Below are 18,277 nucleotides of genomic sequence, written 5' to 3' on the forward strand. Positions count from 1 at the left end.
AAACCTTTCCAAATATTCTCAGTATTGCTTTTGTACAGATGCCTGAAAGTCAATACACTTTTTTGTGTAAGTTGAACCAGACTCCTGTATTATTGCATTATGCTTGTGAGAAAACGCTTGGCAAGCAATTAATGAAAATTCAAGTTATTCAGAGCTAGCATAAAGGCAGCCAGAACTAATTTACAGCACAGATACAGCTTAAGGGCTCGTTCACACTTGGGGGCTTGGGGTAAGGTGACCAGATTTTTAAAATAAAATCCAGGGACATATTTATTTGTTTTTTATTGGCAAATGTTAAACTATTTTATAAGTATATTTTCCTCAAATTATATATGCAGTGTATGTGGTATGTGTTTATGGAATGATTGTATGATATATATACGTTATTTCTCACATTTTGCCCATGATATAAAAAAGATACTTGTTAGAATTTTTCGGGATAGGACTACCAAATGTTAAGAAGATAAGATAGAGAAAAAAAATTTCAATGCATATTTTGTATTTTATTCTTACCAAAGAAGCGCAGAGGTTCGCTATGTACAGAGTGCAGAGTTCAGGGGTGCGCTATGTACAGAGTGCAGAGTTCAAGGGTGCCCTATGTACAGAGTTCAGGGGTGTGCTATGTACAGAGTTCAGGGGTGCGCTAGTTCAGGGGTGCAGAGTGCAGAGTTCAGGGGTGCGCTATCTTCAGAGTGCAGAGTTCAGGGGTGCCCTATGTACAGGGTTCAGGGGTGCCCTGTGTACAGAGTGCAGAGTTCAGGGGTGTGCGATGTACAGAGTGCAGAGTTCAGGGGTGCGCTATATGCAGAGTTCAGGGGTGTGCTATGTGCAGAGTTCAGGGATGCCCTATGTACAGAGTTCAGGGGTGCCCTATGTACAGAGTTCAGGGGTGCGCTATGTACAGAGTGCAGAGTTCAGGGGTACCCTATGTAAAGAGTGCAGAGTTCAGGGGTCCCCTATGTATAGAGTTCAGGAGTGCCCTATGTACAGAGTGCAGAGTTCAAGGGTGCCCTATGTTCAGAGTGCAGGGTTCAGGGGTGTGTGATGTACAGAGTGCAGAGTTCAGGTGTGCGCGATGTACAGAGTGAAGAGTTCAGGCATATGTAAGATTAAGAGTGCAGAGTTCAAGGGTGCGTTATATACAGAGTTCAGGAGTGCACTGCGTACAGTGCAGGGTTCAATAGTGCTCTACGTATACAGTGCAGAGATTAGGAGTCTGCTACGTACACAGTGCAGAGATCAGGAGTGCGCTACGTACACAGTACAGAGATCAATGAGTGAGCTACGTACACAGTGCAGAGATCAGGAGTGCGCTACGTACAAAGTGCAGAGATCAGGAGTGCGCTACGTACACAGTGCAGAGATCAGGAGTGCGCTACGTCCACAGTGCAGAGATCAGGAGTGTGGTACGTACACAGTGCAGAGATCAGGAGTGTGGTACGTACACAGTGCAGAGATCAGGAGTGTGGTACGTACACAGTGCAGAGATCAGGAGTGTGCTACATACAGAGTTCAGGAGCATGCTATGTACACAGTGCAAGGTTCGGGAGCGTGCTATGTACAGAGTGTAGCATTCAGGCATGCACTACATAGAGTGCGGAGTTGCGTATTAGCTGATTATTTTGAAAAGATTGCATTTGGTGATGGTACTGACCACCAAACTCAATATGGGATATAATTTACACTAACATGAGAAGAGAGACATAGTACAGAGAGAAAGTTCACAATACTTTTATTGAGATTCAGGGCCCTTGCACACAGGTGGCTGAGCCCATTCAGTGCAATTGTAGTCCAGGTGCAATGTACAGCCCGTCACTGACATGAATAGTTGTATGCTGCTGTACTCATGTTTATGATCGCTTTATAGAGTAATACAGCAGCACACAACTATTCATGTCAGTGATGGGCTGTACATTGCACCTGGGCTGCAATTACACTGAATAGGCTCAGCCACCTGTGTGCAAGAGCCCTGGCCTGATGGCCTGGATGAAGGGAGGGGTGGTTGGATGGAGGGAGGGAGGGATGGATGGAGTGAGGGATGGTTGGAGAGAGGGGTGGATGGATGGATGGATGGATGGATGGATGGATGGAGGGATAGATGGACGGGGGTAGGTATAGATGGATGGATGGAGCAAGGGATGGTTGGAGGGAGTGATTGATGGATGGAAGGATGGATGGATATTTGGATGGATGAGGGAGGGAGGGATGTTAGATGGATGGAACAAGAGATGGTTGGATGGATGAAGGGCTGGTTGGATGGATGAGGGAGAGATGGTTGAAGGGATGGATAGAGGGAGGGATGGCTCGAGGGATGGAAGGAGGGATGTATGAATGGTTGGATTGATGGAGGGAGGGATGGTTGGATGGATGGTTAGATAGAGATATGGATGGAGGGAGGGAGGGATGGATGGATGGAGGGAGGGATGGTTGGATAGAGGGAGGGATGGTTAAATAGAGAGAGGGAGTAATGTATGGATAGAGGGGAGGATGGATGGAGGGAGGGATGGATGGTTGGAGGGAGGGATGGTTGAATAGAGGGAGGGATGATTGGATAGAAGGATGGATGGAGGGATGGAAGGAGGGATAGATGGATGATAGGAGGGATGGAGGGATGGATGGATGGAAGGAGGGGTGGATGGAGGGATGAATGGAAGGAGGGATGCAAAGAGTACCCAATCACGAGCTAGGAAAATAAAAAAACAGCATTTTTGCTTGCACATGATTGGATGATGGAAGTCAGTAGAGATTCTGCTCATTTACTAAGCTCTGGAGCAACTGCTCTTGCAGAATGCAATTCCACTTTACAAAGTGCACAGCCTATTTGCCTTTAGTAAAACAACCCAAAGTCATCAGACTGGCACTCAATAAGGGCTTTTGAACAATAAAATGTAGAAAAAATACTGTAAACTGTTGATGCCTATTGTGACATATCAGGAATGTATTCATGCACACATGTAAAGTTAATAAAAGGTCCATGTTAAGTTGTTATCTTAGAACCTCCCAATTAAGGGGGGACAAGTACTGCGCCTCTCCAGTCTGCTTATGGCTTTCTGCTGTCATCTTTTCAGGATCAAACGACCCGCTGAGGCCTGGAGCCATTGTCTGATGTTCTCTGTCTTCTGTCGGTCTCATGTTTGGCAGGGGAAAAATATATCTGCGATTTTTTAACTGACAAATTAAATAAGCTTAAAAAATGCAGGAGAGATCAATGTCTCCCCCGACGCACGCATCCAATAAATTTAATCTGTTTTCCATTTTCTGTCAGGAGAATCGCGCGTCCGTTTATCATGCAAAACAATACAAGTCACATGGACTGTTTGCTGGGAAACATAAGTAAGATAAAATGTAGCACAATGAGAAACAGCTGAAAATGTTAAAAGAAGGCCAGAAATTTAGGTAAAAACACGTAAATATTAACTGAGCACATGTTGTGTCAAGTATTGAAAAGTGTGTTTTAATTCTGTATAAACCAATAAATAGACTTATCCCTGTTGTATGCATTTGTTTTGCTGGCAAGTATAGGATGAAAAAATTGTAATGTGAAATTTCTCCTTCCAAAAGTGAATAACTCCGATTTGGGTGGACACAGGTCATTAACATAACCCATTGCCTTCTTGGAGGTATAACAGCCCTGCCAAGGTTGGAGCGACACAGTCTAAATGAGTGCGCAGCTAGGCTGTAGTCAGTCTAAGCTCTGACTGTTCTTGTGTTTGGGCCCTTTCACACTGATCTGTTTTTGGGGTAAAAAAAGTGGAAGAAAAAGGCATGAAAAATGTATCCCTTTAAATCAGGGGTCTTCAAACTACGGCCCTCCAGTTGTTCAGGAACCACAATTCCCATCATGCCTAGTCATGTCTGTGAATGTCAGAGTTTTACAATGCCTCATGGGACATGTAGTTCTGCAACAGCTGGAGGGCCGTAGTTTGAGGATCCCTGTTTAAATCCTTTAAAGTCCTGCTTGCTGCATTTTAGACTTTAGACTAAGATTAAAAATCGCACCAAAAATGCACCTCCCCATCGCAACGAATGAAAAGCACATAAAAAATGCACCCGCTTCTGAGTCACATGTCCATGTTTCACAGGTGCATGACTGGAAACAGGAGTCCAGAAAACACAGCAAAAATGCATAAAAACCATGGCAGATCCGTGGCAAAAAAAACAAATTCCCTTTTAACTTTTTTTCAATGGAGCAGTGTAAAAGCACCCTTTCTGGATTTGTTGAGATCCCTCTAAGTTTCTCCTAGGTATAGGGCATGGTTTCCTTTTGTCTGCTCCTGGGGAGTGTTCTCCAGCAAATAGAACAAGAAGTGTAATGGGTTATGAAAAAGTATTTCATCCTGGCAAATCACTAGGAGGTGTATTGCCAGTGATCTAGGCTAAGGAAGGAGATAAAAATTTGGGGCTCCTTGCCTCCTATGTTTGCCTGGAGAGGGAACAATTCCAGAGTCAAGTCCCAAGGCCTGGAAATGAGCCTAAGCTAGGGCCTGGAAGACAGGAAAGTGGCTACGAAGAGGGAGCACCTTCAAGTTTGCTCAGTCCATTGTTGGTTTTAGCTTAAAGGCACACAATTGAAGATTGCTAGTCTTGGCTTAAAGGCACACCTTCAGGGGCTGAATATATTTGAGCAGAGAGAATCCTAGTCGCTGTTTGGGTATCCTGTGAACCCCTATCTCTCTTTCCTCTGGACTTTGAGCCAAAAAAACATGCAAGTAAATACTGACAGTATGGATGTTGGTCCTTTGGTCACAACTGGTGGGTCGGTGAGTGTTTTGGGGCAGCTGTAGTCCAGATCACCAATAAGAATGCTAGAAGGGCCCATTACGCTCAGCAGTTCCTTAGAGCGTCACCATTACACAAGGCACCATTACCACAGTCGATAAATAGTAGTTGCCTGGCAATCGTGTTTGAAGCCAGTCTAGTATTTTATTATCGATGTTATTGTATTTTGTGAACAATGTAATATTAGCATTTGTTTAGGAATGTTAAGGGTGACTAAGGGGGTCAATTATAATGTAGAACAGATATCTCTATCCACTCTCCATTACATTTTGCAGGATTACTAAATATTGCGGCCTGCATTTTGCGGTCTATTCATAAAATGTAGGCTACAGAATGGAGCCTGCAGTATCCTGCAGAGTTGTCCCTGCTTAATATGATTGACAGATAGCTGGTCACATTACCATTACATGACCTGACTTTCTACCCAACCTTTATTTTTCTTTTCTCATAGACTCCATTTCTTTTTATAGTGCTCCTTTGGCTTTGTAGACTAAAAGCTGGTGGAGTGCTAAGCATATTTATGAAGCATATATGTGTGGCCAATTTTTAAAGTGGTATGGCAGTGATACAGTCACACTGCTGCTGTAGAAATTGGCCTCTCTCTCTCTGAAACTGCTTATCTCCTCCACGGGGAGAGGTCAGAGAAGCCATGGTGACAGCTAAAAAAGTGACTGTAAATTATAGAATTTGGGGCACCGGGGCACTTGCCGGGTGGTGAGAAAACAAGTCACTGCAGGCAACAGTCACTGGTCCCTATCCATCAGATATTGGGGCAATGCTAGTAAGAATGGGCACCTTTTATGGGTGCTATGTTACATAGGAGCTATGGATAGAACAAAGTTCTAAAAAATGGAGCATGTCTGGCAAAAATTTTTTGCCAGGCATGCTCCAAATTATATAATCGGGGGTTTGTGTTATTGCATCCACATATTAAAACACACACCACACTCCCCAGAGCTAAAAACAACTAATGTTGCAGCACAAAACTACAACACTGCACCCAGCTCCTCTCTCTGAAGCACTCTACTCCCCAGTGGAGTCCAATTGTACAACTGGGCTCCATTGGGGGGACATTACACCCAGCTCCTCTCTATGAAGCACTTCACTCCCCAGTGGAGTCCAATCGTACAACTGGGCTTCATTGGAGGGACATTCCACTCAGCTCCTCACTTTGAAGCACTTCACTATCCAGTGGAGCTCAATTGTAAAACTGGGCTCCATTGGAGGAACGTTCTACCCAGCTCCTCTCTCTGAAGCAATTCACTACCCAGTGGTGTCCAATAGTACAATAGGCTCCATTGGGGGGACATTCTACCCAGCTCTTGTCTCTGAAGCACTTGGCTCCCCAGTGGCATCCAGTCATACAACCGTGCTCCATTGGGGGGTACTCCACCAAGATCCTCTCTCTGAAGCACTTGACTCCTCAGTGGAGTCCAGCCATACAACTGGGCTTTATTGGGGAACACTCCGCCCAGCTCCTCTCTTTGAAGCACTTCACTCCCCAGTGGAGTCCAATCATACAACTGTGCTCTACTGCGGGGTAGAAAGAAAAGTAAAAAGGAGCAAAAAAAGGAGTTGGGTGGGGTGTCCCATCAATTGAGCCTAGTTGTATGACTGGGCTTCACTGGTCGGTGAAGTACTTCAGGGTGAGTAACTGGGTTGAGTGTCAAAGTTTGTGCTGGATTAATCGAGTTTGCTTTTACCCTTGTAGGGAGCGGTGTGCGGCCTCATATTTATGACTCAACTGGGAAGTGACGGATCCCAGGGTTGCCAGAACCTGCAGCTTGGTGATTGTGGCGGGGGTCCTGAAGCAGTGTCACAAAACAAGCGCGTACTACTTATTGTTATTGTGCCTGAAATTCAGCTTTAAAGCCATGGTGATGCAGTACTGGTGCTTAAATAGCATAATCCATTTACAAACAAGCTTAGACCTCAACAAATGTGAAGTATAAATGTATTAAAGTGACTACTTTTGTGGCAATAATTCATACATTCAATGGCACTTTCCCAAAAGCAGCAATAAAGGACTTGGCCTTCCTATGGGATTAAAAAATAGTTTGGCCGGTGTTATTGTAGGGAGTGTATTAGCCTGAAAGGCCCCATTCATTGCATATTGCGGTGACAGCTTAGTGAGATATCGAAGTTCTATTCAAATAGTTCCCTGAAATTCACAGAATACCCACAGGATTGCTTAAGAGGGGAATGTATATTTGTTTTAACTCAATCCAGTTCTGGAAACCTGCAGAGGGAGGAGATTAAAAGCCTTTAAAGGGAAACTATTGTGGATATTCAGTTAGGGCACATTTTAAATAATTCCTAAACATTTACCTTGAAGTGGACCTTTCAATAATTTTACATGTCTGCATTAATAAGTTACTGGCATGTCACAATGTACAGCAACAGTGTTATTTTTTTTTTTTTAAATCACCTGGTATGAAAAAGTAGTTCTTAAGCTCCAATGTGGTGACTTTGCCTAGGCTGAGAGGAAGTCATCAGTCTGCTGCAGGTAGGTGCTGCATGTCCCTAGTCTCTTCTCCTATATTGATAATCGTTGGAGACGTCTTCCCCCCTGAATGGGAGAACACAATGGCTCGGCGGGAGGGATTCCATTGTCAACACTGTCTGTGTTGATGGGGGAATCAAGCAAATTTCCACAGCTTGCACCAAAGAAATTTGCTCCGCCTATGGTCGGCCTTAGTCCAGGAAGTAGAGACTGACTCTAAACATTGCCTAAACAAAGGTGTCTATCCCTCTAAAGAGATAAGTAGATGAAGCTATTGTCAGGGGGAGCTAAAAGAGAATAAGCACGCAAGAGAGAAAAAACACACATATATGGCTGCCCACATGTACATATATCTGTTTACAAATCATAAAAATTAACAAGGCTTTTACCAAAAACATAGATGCAAATTTATAAAGCAGCGACTCTTACATGCAGCAAACATTCTCTGCAGGTGAATCTTCCAGGTGCATGTTTTTTTAAATTACAGTGACTGATTCTCTACCTGAGGATGTTTGGTGAAAGCCACATCCACTGCTTCATAAATATACCCCATAAACGATCACTGATACAATGAAAGTAGAAAAAGTGGAACCAAAGAGACAAATTTCAAAATTGCCTCCCTCTCCAGCTGCACGTGCTCATCTTTCCTTCTGTCTACTCCATTCAGGTGTCAGTAGCAAAGTGAATATCCAATGTTTCCAGGTATAGAGGAGCATTTGATTCAATCCCCTTCTTCTAATGTGCCAGTGCTGGTGCTTGGCTCATATAAACTCAGGGAAAGAATCCTCAGCCTTATGTAGGCTCCAAGTCACCACACAGACCTTATAGGTGGAAGGAGTGGGAGGAGAAGTAAAGTATGTGTTTCTACTTTAGCAGATGGCCCAATAGACTTTTACACTATATGGTTAGTTGTATGAGGACATCCCTCCAAATAATGAGTTCAAGTGTTTCCACTGAAAGGTACTGTTATTAATACTGAATATAGAGGCATTTTAGATGATTGTGCACTTCCAGCCTTTTGGTACCAGTTTGGGAAAGGTCCTTTCTGTTCCAGAATGACTGTGCACCTGTATAGCCAGCTCTATAAGGACATAGTTTGATGAGTTTGGTGTGGACGAATTCAAGTGGTCTGACTTCAACCATACTAACCACCTCTGGGATGAATTGGAACACTAAATGTGTGACAAGTTTTCACATCCAACATCAGTTCCTGACCTCACAAATGCTCTTTAAGCTGAATAGGCACAAATTCACACAGGCTGACCCCCCACCCCTTCAAGCTCTCCTGCAATGGCAGCACTCATACGTCTATTTTCCAAAGACAACCTCTGGATATGACGCTGTGAACGCGCAGTCAACTTCTTTGGTCGACCATGGCGAGGCCTGTTCTAAGTGGAACCTGTTCTGTTAAACCGCTGTATGGTCTTGGCCATCGTGCTGCAGCTAAGTTTCAGGGTCTTGGCAATCTTCTTATAGCCTAGGCCATCTTTATGTAGAGCAACAATTCTTATTTTCAGATCCTCAGAGAGTTCTTTGCCATGAGGTGCCATGTTGAACTTCCAGTGATCAGTATGAGAGAGTGAGAGCGATAACACCAAATTTAACACACCTGCTCCCCATTCACACCTGAGACCTTGTAACACTAACAATTTACATGACACCGGGGAGGGAAAAGGGTTAATTGGGCCCAATTTGGACATTTTCACTTAGGGGCGTACTCACTTTTGTTGCCAGCGGTTTAGACATTAATGGCTGTGTGTTGAGTTATTTTGAGGGAACAGCAAATTTACACTGTTATACAAGCTGTATACTCACTACTTTACATTGTAGCAAAGTGTTAAAGTGTTGACGCGTTTCACATGAGTGTACTGTGCTTGTTCACAAATCTCCCTAAGGCTGGATTCACACCTATGCATTTTTAGTGCTTTTTGCATTTTGCAGATTTGCACTACAGAACGTGTTCCATAGGAAACCATGTTAAATGGACTGTAGTGCAAATCTGCAAAATGCAAAAAGCACTAAAAATGCATAGGTGTGAATCCAGCCTTACTGTGGAACAGACAGCAATAAAAACCTAAGGCCTGGCTCACACCTATGCATTTGTTAGTGCATTTTCAGTATTGCAGACACACACTACAGTCCATTTAACATAGTTTCCTATGAGTCATGTTCACATCTGTGCATTTTATGGAAAGGGCCAGGGACTTTTTTCCCGGTTTTTGGTCCCATAGACTTCAATGGATCAAAAACGTGTATTGAAAAATGCAAAATGCACCTGGTATATGCAAACTGCAACCTGCATAGGTGTGAATTGGGCCTAATAGGTGATCTAATCCATCTCCACTCTATCCAAAACTAAAAAAAAATGTTTTGCATTTAGTTATACTTTAATTAGAGAGTAGTTAGTTAAATAGGGAGCTGAGTATGGGGGGATAGGGTAATTTGGATCAAGAGAGCTATACAGTGTGGGTAAGCGTACTTTTGTCTAAAAGTAAAGCCGCCCTTTAAATTGAACCAGTTGCTTTACCCCTGACAACATAACAACAGGCCCTGGCTATGGAATGCAGGAAGCCAACATTTGGAGCAAGGGAGGATGGGTTACTATAGGGAGTAGATGAAAAAATGCACTTTATTTTAAGTACACATATCTTTCAAGTTAAAAAGTGCAAAATGAACTCAGAATATGCACCTGCTTTAAATATGCCATACTTTCTCTTTAACTTCTTTGAGGTATGGTGTTTTATCTGTTATTGACAATGTCCTGTTATTTGGATTTTAAAGTGACTATAAAGGCTAAGATATTTAAAAAAATAAAAATAACACACATGTTTTACTTACACAGAGCAGCCCTTAACCTTCTCTGCTGCATTTTGCCCTGCTGGTGCTCTTGGCTACTCTTCTTCTCTGTGTGTCAACCTAGGAAGCCGTCTCCTAAGGGTGCACACATGCAGGCTGGCTTTGGGCAGTGTGCGTCCATTAACACACACAGTGCGGCTTTGCCCTGCCTCCTGCTCTCTGCTCACAGGATTTGATAAATAGCAGCAGGAGTCAATGGCTCCCGCTGCTGCCTCTCTGTCCTGGGAATACATGGAGAGCGGGGAGAGCTGCTAGAGATGGGCACAGGGCTGAATTGAGTGAAGTAAGTATAAGGGGGCAATACAAATACTGGGACATTTTTTAGCTTTAAGCAGGGAACGCATTAAGGTAAAAAATGCCCTGGCTTTAGAGCAACTATAAATTGTCATCTTCAACCATAACTTGGTCCAAAAAATGTATTGCTTTTTAAAGAGGACACTCTGTCTAAAGAAGAAAAAAGAGATTTCCACCTAACCTTTTTTTTAGCACAGCTCCAGTGTTAAGGGTTATGAAAAACGATTTTAACATAATCAAGATAAAACACTGAATTCCTTCAATGTTTACCTTTATTGTAGCTGAGATTTGCCCGCCGTGCTGTCTCCTGTCAAGGGGGATACTGTATGCTTGTTTTGGATTAACTGCAGACTAGCCACACACCAGAATGTTATGTGCACTGTAAACCATATTACCATACAACCCTTTCCTCTTTCCTCCTTCTGGTATGTCACAGACAAAAGCTGGCCATACACACAACATTTTCTCTCATTCAGCCCAGATTCCCCCATCCATGCCGCACAGCATGGACGGACTCATTCACAGCTGACGGCTTTTACCTGATACCCATGGCTGTTAAAATACCTGCACAGTGACTACAGCTGACTGGCTGCAGACACTGTTTGGCTGACTCTTTTCCTGCTCCTCCGATTTCTCAACTGAAGTTTGTTGAGCCTGGTGGTGTCGGCAGGGCCACCCACAGCTTTAAATTTGGCTGATTTACAGTAATAGGCTGAAATGTGAGCTGTGTCCGGCCAGCTTAAGCATGTGCATGCCTAACAGTGTCTGATTATTTACAGTATGTGATTAATATATGACAAAAAGGTTTTGGACATCTGATCATCATACCTATTTGAGTCTACTGGCCATACCCTTCCAAAATTATGGGCATTAATATGGAGTTGTTCCCCCATATGTGGCTATAAAAACCTCCACTCTTCTGGGAAGGCCTTCTACAAGATTTTGGAGTGTGTGTAGGCAGGTTGCCTACAGGTGTATTATATAGTTATTAGCTGGCCCAGATTGAGCAGGGAAAGAGTTAACGTGAGTGTGTGTCTCAATTCCTGGGCTTTTTGGATCCAGCCTACTCACCAGTAATATAAATATGGGAGAAGTTTGGGTTTGGGGCCTTCTTGCAGGGCTCTTGCTTACTGGCCTTTCATCAACTTTTGAGGCAAACCATGCTGTGAAGCGTGTGAAAGAGGTACCTGGGTTCCTGAAAACATCCAAGCACATGAAACACCAAGATGGACTATTACCTTGTAGAGGTATGCCTGGGCACTTATTCAGTTGTAGTTAGGGTCAGGATATGGACATTGTTTATGTTAAATTGTATTGCCTAAAATTTTCTAAGCAAATTTGCATCAACTGTTATGAGCCTGGTCTGAAGTTATTCAAAGGGGTGCATGTTGGTTCTGGTGTATCAAAAAAACAGGGTCTGTAAAGCACATAAGGGATATTAAGCTCAGCTACTACAAAAAGTCTACTCAGCAAGACAAACAGGAGGAGAAGTGTAGTTGCTATGGGTAGCCAAGCACAGTTCAAGACACAAAGCAAACAGTCATTAAGTGTGGTAACTGGTAAAGGTGACAGGTCCTCCAGTAGAGAGGGGGGTCAGTGTGCTGGCTCCCTCCCTAGCAGTTGGTTTACAGTAGCAACTGGAACTGAGACTGAGTTACGGAGATCTATGGCCTGGTCACAAGGTATAGGAAGGAAGGAGTTAACAAGTGCACGCATGTGGTCTGCGCTATGTGCACAGCGGGACCTCGTTCTGTTACTGGGAGTGAGGTAACAGAAGTACGCTGGACTGGTGGAGAGGGCGCAGGATCAGCAGCATCCCTCCTAATGCTACATACATCAGGTTACAGTGTGTAGTGACTTGGGAGAACTGCCTTATGTTAAACCTCTCACATGACCTCAGTCTCCACCTGGTCCCAGGTACCCCGGCGTGCAAGGCTAGAAGGCCCCACCCCAGGTACTAATACTGAACAAGAATATCTGGCGTACAATCAGTCTAGTTAATACCAAAGATTTTTCAGTAGGGTTGAGGTCAGGTCTCTGTGAAGGCCACTGAATTACCTTCATACTAAACAATGTCTTTATGAAGCTGGCTTTGAGCTCTGGGGCACAGTCATGCCAAACTCTTACTCAAGGTTGGAAGTACACAATAGCTAAAAATTACTTTGTAAACTGTAGCATTAACAGTACTCTTCACTGGAAACACCCAAAGTCAATAATTTAGAGGGGCTTCCGTATATATTTTGGCCTTGTACTAGGCAGGGGGTGTGACTACAATTTCCTGTTTAAATTGTGCAACCTGCCAATTTATTGGGTTATAGATAAAAATCATCATGGGGGTAAAGTCTTCTCTAAGCTCCCCTCCTTCTGTAAATGTATAAAACCCTTCCCCCCCCAGCTCTCCAGCTTGAAAATAATATAGGTTGGCATCATTGTACAAAAACCCATAGCCTGATTTGTTTACAGTTCATAACAACCCATTCTCAGTAATATTTTTGCTGTACAAAGTGACAGATTCTCATGACAGCACACACTCCATCTATTGATGCCCATCGTTGCTATTCTCCTCCACTGCACTTTTCATCTGCAGAATATATCTAGTATTTCCAGGAATTAAAGAGCATATGACCTTATCTTCTTTATCATAGGATGTAGTGTTTGGGCCTGAGCATCCAATTGTCATGCCCAAACATGACATGCATCCAGCACAGGTTAAAATTAGCATAGTGTCGCGACTCTTGCTATATGATATACAAATTTTGTTTAAACACAAGGAATTTATCAGAATCAGAGCTGTCCGAAATTGGAGCAGCTGTGCAACCAATCAGCTTATTTATTTCACTTATAAAGCCTAAAGTAGAACTATATGCACCTGTGGTGCCCTGGATCTCCTTCACCGGCCACTGATATCTTTGGCTGATTTTCACCTGGGTTCCAATCATCAGTCATTTTAATGTGCCAGGCCAAGGTGGCATCATACCCGTACATGCAGAAGAGTTTATTCATCTTGGCAAATGCCAAACATGTACACTGGGCTGCGCATATGCACAGGCGGACAGGCAGGTAAGACACTTTAATGCAAAAGAGGCAAAGTGTGTCTTTTTTTTCAAAGTTCCACTTTACGAAACGATCTGAAGATATAAGTTGATTGGTTGCCATTCCCAACTGCTTAAGATTCTGCCCCCTCCAGTTTTGATAAACTCCCCGCATTGTATCTATTTTATACATGCTGTGATACCTCCTCAGTGGCTTACCCCATAATTAGTTTTATTTCACCACTTGATCATCAAACATGCTCAGTGCCTATCTCTGTTGCAACGACAGCCCCTATAGAGCACACCTAAAGTCTGTCTATGAAATAGTCTTGTAAAAACACAGAACAGCATAAAAATGTGACAGTATTACATTAATAACTCAGAAGAACACTTGCTAAAAAGGACTTTTTTTATAGTTTTTCTGTAAATCCTTTTTTTAAATGCTGATTATTAGCATTTGCTAAGAACATAAAATTCCTGTAAGTGAAAATCTGTATTTTTAAAAAATCATTAAACAATGCATAAGTTGTATATAGCTTGTCGAAGAGCTGCAGTGTTTAATAAGTCCCTGTAGAAGGAGTGAATTTACAGAAAGCCCATTCTGTCTGCAGCTGCACAAGAGTTTGGATCGCCAAGCAGAAAAATCAACAAATACTGAATGCCAAGAAGCTTTTTAAGTGGGATTTGTGGATTACAGATCAAGCTGGAAGGTCATTTTTGCTATACAGGATGGGGACTAAAATATCTCCTAGGTGGCCGTGTGTGAGAAGGAGCATGAGGAATAGTTTAGTTTCACAGGCAAATTCTCTCAATTGATCCCCCGATATATCATGTTTAATAGTGAGGGGGAAAAATTCTATATAGCTCCGCTCTCCTTAAAAAGTAAAGTCCAACATTTTAATACTATATTTTTATAGCCGAAACTCACCAGCTTTGCAGACTCTCTATTAAGGGTCGGCACACCCATAATGTCAGTTTTTGCCAGATGCTTGGGAGTTACACCACCCAATTACTTTTTGCATCTCTTGGGCTGTGTTGATGAGATCCCTGGCTCTCTGCACTTGATTTCTTAGGTTTAAACATTTGCGTTATAGTAGGGTCACACACCACCTTTTGAATTTTTAAAGCCCAATTGAACCTTCAGTTTAAATCATGAATGCACATTCCAGGTGCATCAAAACAAAAGGTGATTATTGTCTCAAAGTTGGTTTTCTTTCTAATGCAGCCAAAGCCTGAGTAGAAAAGTCTATGCCCTGCTAGCAGCTCCAGGGTGGGACCCTTGTCGTCTATTGGTGAGCTTTAATCTATCTGCAAAGGGCTGACACTTCCTCTACTGAGCCAGAGCTCCCCAATCAGGAGGGAGCATGAGCTTTGCTGATTGCATAGCTATAGGTCTGTCTCAGCAGGAGACTTCTGCAGAGAGACCATTGTTTCAACTCCTATGCATTCTGTTTAAAAATGTTAAAACTGGTTGGAGTTCAGCTTTAATTCTTCTACATAATCCTAACTGGTAGACGCATCAGGCCCCACAAAAAAAAAAATTGTTTCCTTTGTTTCTCACAGGGAGATATGAAATTGTGTTGATGCTATGTCAATAGCAAAAAGTGGTTGTTGGGAGATTTTTTATATTAAATGATAAAGAAAAAAAATTATATTTATATTAAATTCTCTTGTTTGCCTTTATACTTGATTTCTGCAATATTTCCGCACCGCAGCATATTCAGGAAATAAAAGGAGCCATAAGAGAACAATGATGTCATCACAAATAGAGTTTATAAATAGCGACTTTGCTCAGAACACATTCCTGATGTACCGTATTTGGACCCTCTTCCAGCAGGCCTGGCCTGTCATTATTTATGACCATTTTTGGATGTACAACATGGCCGGTGAGTCCCTGGGGTGGAAAGTGTGCCTGCCAAGTGTGTCTGCCTGGCCGACATGAGAAACCTCCAATTCAAACATTCAAAGCATAATTCTGACATGATGGGCCATGGCAACCAAACACCAAACCACGTTACCTTTCAACTTCCGCACGCATCTCCTCACGCTTTTGTCTCCTGAGCTCTCTGCGACGTTCAAAGTCATCCATGGCAGCCGTTCAAGCTTGTCAATCGGGATCTTAAATGAGAGAATAAAAACGCATTAGAACAAACTCGCGTTCACTAAACATTAATAATAATAGACTCCACCAATAAAGAAAACCTAATGCCCAAGGCGTACCACTGTTTCTATCACTGGTGGAAATTTGCCAGCAACAGGATCATTAAACAGAATACCTACTTGCTTCCATGGCATTGTTCCCTTGCTGGTCATAACTTTGCCCAATCTGCTGGTGTGGCCATCAAGGGAGCGACACTATAGATAAGGTAAGTGTTTTATTTGTCTTCCTAGAGATCCTGATACTGACAAGTTGCCGCCGACAATAGGATTGCTAGTGTAACATTAGGTTAAATGCCATGTAACCAAACTTACCGCATAAGGGAGAAAGTAATATGCTGTAGCCCACAGCAACAAGTCATACATAATTTCCTTAGTAAACTGGAATCAGATTGGTTGCTAAAGGTTACCGCACTTTGTACATAATCATTTGTTCTTGCTCTACGTAACTTGATGTCCAAGCAACATAGAGTGAAAATACTTTATTCTGCAAACAATGCAAACTTTTTTTGCTTTTATTTTTGAATACCATATCAAAAACTGTGTGTGTTAAACTTTTGACTTTTTTTTTTTTTTTTTTAGCTGCTTTCCTGAACTTATGGTCTTCACAGTAAAGATTTAACCATGGGCAGTGCAGTCTGGAGCCAGTCTGTTAGGCTGGATCAGCTGTTATAGCACCAGCCTAAAAGATAAATTAACCTTTCATAGTATGTTACATGTTCCACCCATAATTCTGGTGTAACGTGTAACATGCTCCAGACCTGCTCCCTGCGCCCCTCATCCCCCCCTCCTTGTGACAGCGGGTGGGGATTCTTCTCTCATAGGTGCATCATTCATTCACAGCAATCTGTAACTGAGAGAACTACAAGTACTGTCATCCATGGCGGCTGATGGCTCTTAGTTCTCAATGGACTGTAAGGGCAGTGATGAGCGCTCTCGTAGTTCATTTACAGTACAAGCCCTGCAATTTGTAAACAGTCAGTCCATGTTGGAGGTACGGGCTGTACGCTGCCAGGCTTGTCTGCAGGATCCTAACATTGCCTCCACGGCTGCAAAGAGTTGCAGACTCCTTAGGGAAAAAATTATACATGCACATTTTTTTTTTCCTGCAAAAATATGTGCATTTATTATTTTTTCTCAAAAGATGAACTTAACCTTTAAACTAGAACATAGCCAAAAACATAAAGAAGTTGTATACTCTCAGTAAGTGAATAAATCAGCTGCGGAAAGTGCTAAATAACTGAAGGTTTAATATCACTTTAAGGCTGCTCAACAGTGTAGCAACTGTGAAAGTCGAAGGGCCCTTTTGTAAATCTAAACACATGAAGCTCATATGTCATACAATTTCCTTCAACAGTCTAGTTCAGTTCTTCAGTTAAAAATTGTTCATAAAATCAGTATATTCAGAGCTTTTAATACTTTTGTTCGCATTACCTCTTTTCTGCACAAAACATGTATTTGTTTTCCTTCTCCTGGCTTAGAATATAGTAATAATGTGTAATAACCTTATATAAGACTATTCCTTCTGCTGGCTAATAACTCTAAAGGAAAAAGCTGCATTTTTGCTGCTGCAGCCTATGGGCATGCGTCTATTGTGTCTAATGGTAAATTTGACCCTAAGGTACATTTCCTTCTTTTTATTAAAAATTCTATAAACTTAAAAAGTAAAAGAATGGAAAAGATGTAATTGTTGCTTAATTTTGTACAGCATAATGTAATGTGGACACGACACTGGTAAAGGAGGGGGGGGGGGGGGGGGGGGCTTATGGCTGGATTCTCTTCACCCCATGGACCAGAGATATTTGCACCCTACACCCTATGTGGTTATAATGCAGAAGACAAGCCGAATAGCACAGCTTCCAGAAAATCGCTGCTATGACTGTAGTCCTCAGCTGTCGCTCAGGTATGAGATATGCATACTTATATTTGTCCAAACTAGACCAAGTTGGACCAGTGTAATTATGCAACAAATATCATACTTGGAGTGCAGCTTGAAAGAAGTATAGCCAAAGCTAATTTGGCTATACTTCTCCTATGGATCACAGGAGTGCAATTTGTTTTCATTTCTGTCGGCTGACGTCACAGAACCAGTACAGGCTCTGAAAAGATCACGACCATATGGTTGGGATCCACCAAGAAACCGGGACTGACACCCAGCTCAGCCTTTAAGTGAGCTATTAGGAGCCTGAGCCAGCCCCTCCGCCCCCTCCACAGCCCAGCACAGTGAGCGTTTGAGGGAAGGAACAGAGAGCCAGAGCCTGACAGTCCCCTGCTCTCTGCTCACAGAATGCTGAGAACTGAGCGATCAGCAGTCTTTGATCACTCAGTTCTCAGTGCAGAGCCGGCGGGTGACAGATACAGCATCGGATCTATGCTACATCCACCTAGGTGATTTCAAATATCTTTTATTTTTTTTATAAATTCAATACTTCTCTTTTAAAGACCCTGCAAGTACAGAAAAATTGTTGATTTGCCAGAAATGCACCTACGTTTTAAGTCCTCCCGTGTTCTGTTTTGTGGACTGAGTTGTGTCAGCCCTGCCCAGCTGTTCTTTTTTTTTTTTTTTTTGCTAAACTACTAAAACCCTCCAACTGTTTGATCTCTACAATATATAAGCTAATCATTCTGTAGTCCCAAGATAAGAACTCAGAGGGCT

General features: G+C 42.6%; 1 protein-coding gene across 5 annotated transcripts in view; it reads right to left on the reverse strand.

The window, feature by feature from the left end:
• Positions 1-18,277, reverse strand: part of CALD1 (caldesmon 1) — a 266,015-nt gene that overhangs the window by 111,843 nt on the left and 135,895 nt on the right. For all 5 annotated transcript variants that reach the window (XM_073621277.1, XM_073621276.1, XM_073621272.1 and 2 more), the window contains one exon: positions 15,483-15,582. In XM_073621277.1, coding sequence (XP_073477378.1) covers positions 15,483-15,553 — 71 coding nt within the window. In that variant the 5' untranslated portion in view covers positions 15,554-15,582. The remainder of the gene's footprint in view (positions 1-15,482; positions 15,583-18,277) is intronic.

Source organism: Aquarana catesbeiana, linkage group LG03 (genome assembly GCF_042186555.1).
Source record: "Aquarana catesbeiana isolate 2022-GZ linkage group LG03, ASM4218655v1, whole genome shotgun sequence".
Taxonomy (NCBI): Eukaryota; Metazoa; Chordata; class Amphibia; order Anura; family Ranidae; genus Aquarana; species Aquarana catesbeiana.